Source organism: Pimephales promelas, unplaced genomic scaffold (assembly GCF_988280905.1).
Source record: "Pimephales promelas unplaced genomic scaffold, fPimPro1.hap1.1 HAP1_SCAFFOLD_173, whole genome shotgun sequence".
Taxonomy (NCBI): Eukaryota; Metazoa; Chordata; class Actinopteri; order Cypriniformes; family Leuciscidae; genus Pimephales; species Pimephales promelas.
The window spans coordinates 1-3,131 of record NW_028297388.1 but is presented as its reverse complement, the minus strand read 5'-3'; the positions used below and the strand labels follow the sequence as shown (position 1 = coordinate 3,131).

At 41.0% G+C, this 3,131-nt stretch overlaps 1 protein-coding gene across 1 annotated transcript; it reads right to left on the bottom strand.

Annotated features, from left to right (window-relative positions):
- Positions 1–1,867: 1,867 nt before the first annotated feature.
- LOC120475837 (extracellular superoxide dismutase [Cu-Zn]) lies at positions 1,868–3,131 on the bottom strand. Its single transcript, XM_089128204.1, has 2 exons — positions 3,074–3,131; positions 1,868–2,646 (listed from the first exon to the last, which is right to left on the bottom strand). Exon 2 carries the CDS (start codon positions 2,629–2,631, stop codon positions 1,972–1,974), a length of 660 nt encoding a protein of 219 aa, XP_088984330.1. The 5' UTR covers positions 2,632–2,646; positions 3,074–3,131; the 3' UTR covers positions 1,868–1,971.

The following is a 3,131-nucleotide window of genomic DNA, read 5'->3' as shown; positions in this document are numbered from 1 at the left end:
GCCTTAGTTTGTGGCTTTGACCTGCTGGATCGCCTAAACTCGAGGGGCGTTGCGTCTTCCTAACCAGTGTTTGTTGAGTGTGTCTTATATAGCGACCTGAGCAATTCATCCCCCGCTGTCTTAGCCTGCCTGGAAGAGGAGCCATTACCTGTACACCCACCGTTGTTCGGCTTGGAGCCGATTCTTGCTGTCCTGGCTTGTCTTGAAGAGGAGGCATTACCCGTGTACCTACCATTGTCCGGCCTGGAGCCGATCCGTTAGAGACGCGAGTTACTCATCTCCCGTTGCCTTGACTGTCCTGGAAGAAGAGCCATTACCTGTACACCCACCGTTGTTCGGCTTGGAGCCGATTCTTGCTGTCCTGGTCTGTCTTGAAGTGGATCCATTACCCGCGTACTTACCAGGGTTTGGCCTGGAGTTGATCCTTTAAGGACGGGAGTCAGAGATGTCCCCAACTCGGCTCAATGCAGACGGTTGTCGTGCTGGTCCACTGGGGAGACCACACTGTGGTTGCAGCCATTGTGTGTGATGACGCGCCAAGTACCCTGCAGCCATTAACACCGGACAGAAGGAAATAAGTGTAAATGGATGGAAAAGCGTATGCCATTGGAAAGCTACGTCTTAGTTTGTGCTTATCTTGGCGAAAGCGGAGTACAAATCAGCACAAAATTTTAACATCTACTCTCGGGAAATGGAAATCATACAAGCTATGTTGATTCGCAATGCATTAAAGGGTTGAGTGATTAGTGCTCCACATCGCTATCATCTTCCCATTTTTGGTAAAATTAGACAAAAATATTACTAAAGAACTTTGTAATGCAGTTACTTGAATATTTAAGCAAACTACTTATTTACTCTTACTTGAGTCATATTATTTTTCAGTACTTCCACTCAAGTCAATTATTAAGTAACAATACTTTTACTCAACTACAGTTTGTTAGTTTCCACCCCTGCAATTGATATAGTTCTTTAATGCTTCGATTAACTAGCAGAAGACGCTAGCATGGTTTAATGCCCAGTTGTGGCATGTTTACAATGTGCCCCCATTAGAAATGTTATCATATTCTATACTTTTATGAATTCTATTGAGATAACACGACAAACATGTTAATAAAAACTGAGAGTCAATGTTCAGAAATTATTTTGAACTATGCTGTATAGCTGGGTTTTGCGATGTGTTTGTCAAACTCAAATTTGTTTATTTTCAATATAAAAAGCCTTTATTTTACATGAAAAAAAATCATACTGGTAACGTAAAAAAAATTGTCTGAATTGTACATTAATTTTTTGATTAGATCAGATAGCATTTTAAGCGGTCATATGTTACAATGTGCCCCTCACATGTTACAATGTACCCCACCTATGGGTCATGTTGTCACATTTCACTTCCATTCTTTCTGGGTAAATTAAGAATCAAGTATACACTGTATTAATAAAACCACAATTGTAATAGACATGTGGGAAAATAAATAACCTAAACCCAAGCAGATTTACACAAACTGATAAAGTCAAAAGGCGTTATGTTGTGCCCCACCCTCCCCTAGCCACCCTTGAGGTGTGGTCACACCCATCAGTGTCATAGCATCAAGCAACGCTCTTTTATCATTTAGAGAAATAGTGTCTATTTATAGACCATTGTCATGCTCTGAAAGTGTAAACCCATTAAGCACAGTACAAGCAAACTTAAACTATAGGATGAACGCAGGTAAAGTGGACATTTTTTTTTTTAAGAGTGGAGCTGTTTACTATTGGGAGCTATGGCCAAAAAGTCTCTGAAAAGACCAAAACAGACACGAATTGCTGGACACCAGGAAACCAGTCAAAAGCATTGGAAGTGTTTGTAATGGCAATAAATCTAGGGATATCATTTCAGAGTATTTTAAGAATCACTTTAATGTAGGACATATGCAAACACAGAAGGAAAAATCATGATTATCCCATTTGAATCTGCTTTTCCACCATATCCGTCTCTCAGTGACCTCCTCCACAGCTTTTCCTGGGGAGCGGTACAGTCTTCTGCCACAGACTTGGAGAAGTAATACCAATGACACCATAAGCAATTATCGGTCCAGAACACCCACTCGGTTGACTCTCCTCATCTGACCCCATTCCAAAATCACCCTCCTTCTCGTGAACCACCACCGAACGTCCCAGAATGGAATAAGCCCCGAAGAGCTTGGCCTCTGGGAGATCCAGGGACAGCCTTATAACTCCTTTCTCAGAAGCAAAGTTGCCCATGTCTCCAGGACGACTTGGGCGGTCAACACCATTTGAATTGTAAGGAGGACCAACAGTGACGCTGCCTTGACTAAGGTCTCCATACCGATGGACGTCAATGGCACGCTCTTGACGATCCCTGGCAGGGAAACCACGGAGGTTGACTTTCACCTCTAAAACTCCATCGGGGAAGACCTGCTTGAAGAGGATTTGCCCAAAGATCTTTGGCTGGGAAGGTGGCAAATTGGGGCTGGGAGTTACTTCACAAGTGGCATAGATCGTGTTGTTGAACTCCACGACTTCCGGCTGTGGAGCTTCGGCAATGGGTGAACAAACTGGACTTCTAGTCAACTCTCCTCCTTGTATATGCAGCACCAGCAATATCAGAGGGATTTGTAGGACCATTTTCTCCATGTTGATCTTTATAGCCTACAATGAAGATTGGATTCAGTGAAATCATTCCGTTTAAGAACATGGTATGTTTGATAGAATACGGTTTAAAGCTCTGAGAGTAGAAGTTGCATTAGGTAAAACACCACAACCAGATTAAATGTTAATTGACCATAAATGCCCAGTAAATTTAGTACTACACGAACCATATTTCAAAGACAATACAAGTAGTTATGTAATTATATATAGAGAGATAAGCTTGGGTCAAACCAATGACTGTTTCAGCTAACTGCATATACAGTACTTTTAAACTAGAACACAGTTTTATTTACAGTTCTATAAACAGGCAATTAAGTCTGAAAACATTATATTCTTGCACTTATGTATATTTTAAAGTTTTATTTACTTAAATGCTAAAGTGCACTTTGTCACAAGGGCAAGTGAAGTGAATTTAAAAAAAAACAACCTTTTTGTTGTACTAATTCAAGTCAATGTTTGCAAGAATGGAGAGAGAAAAAAACAAA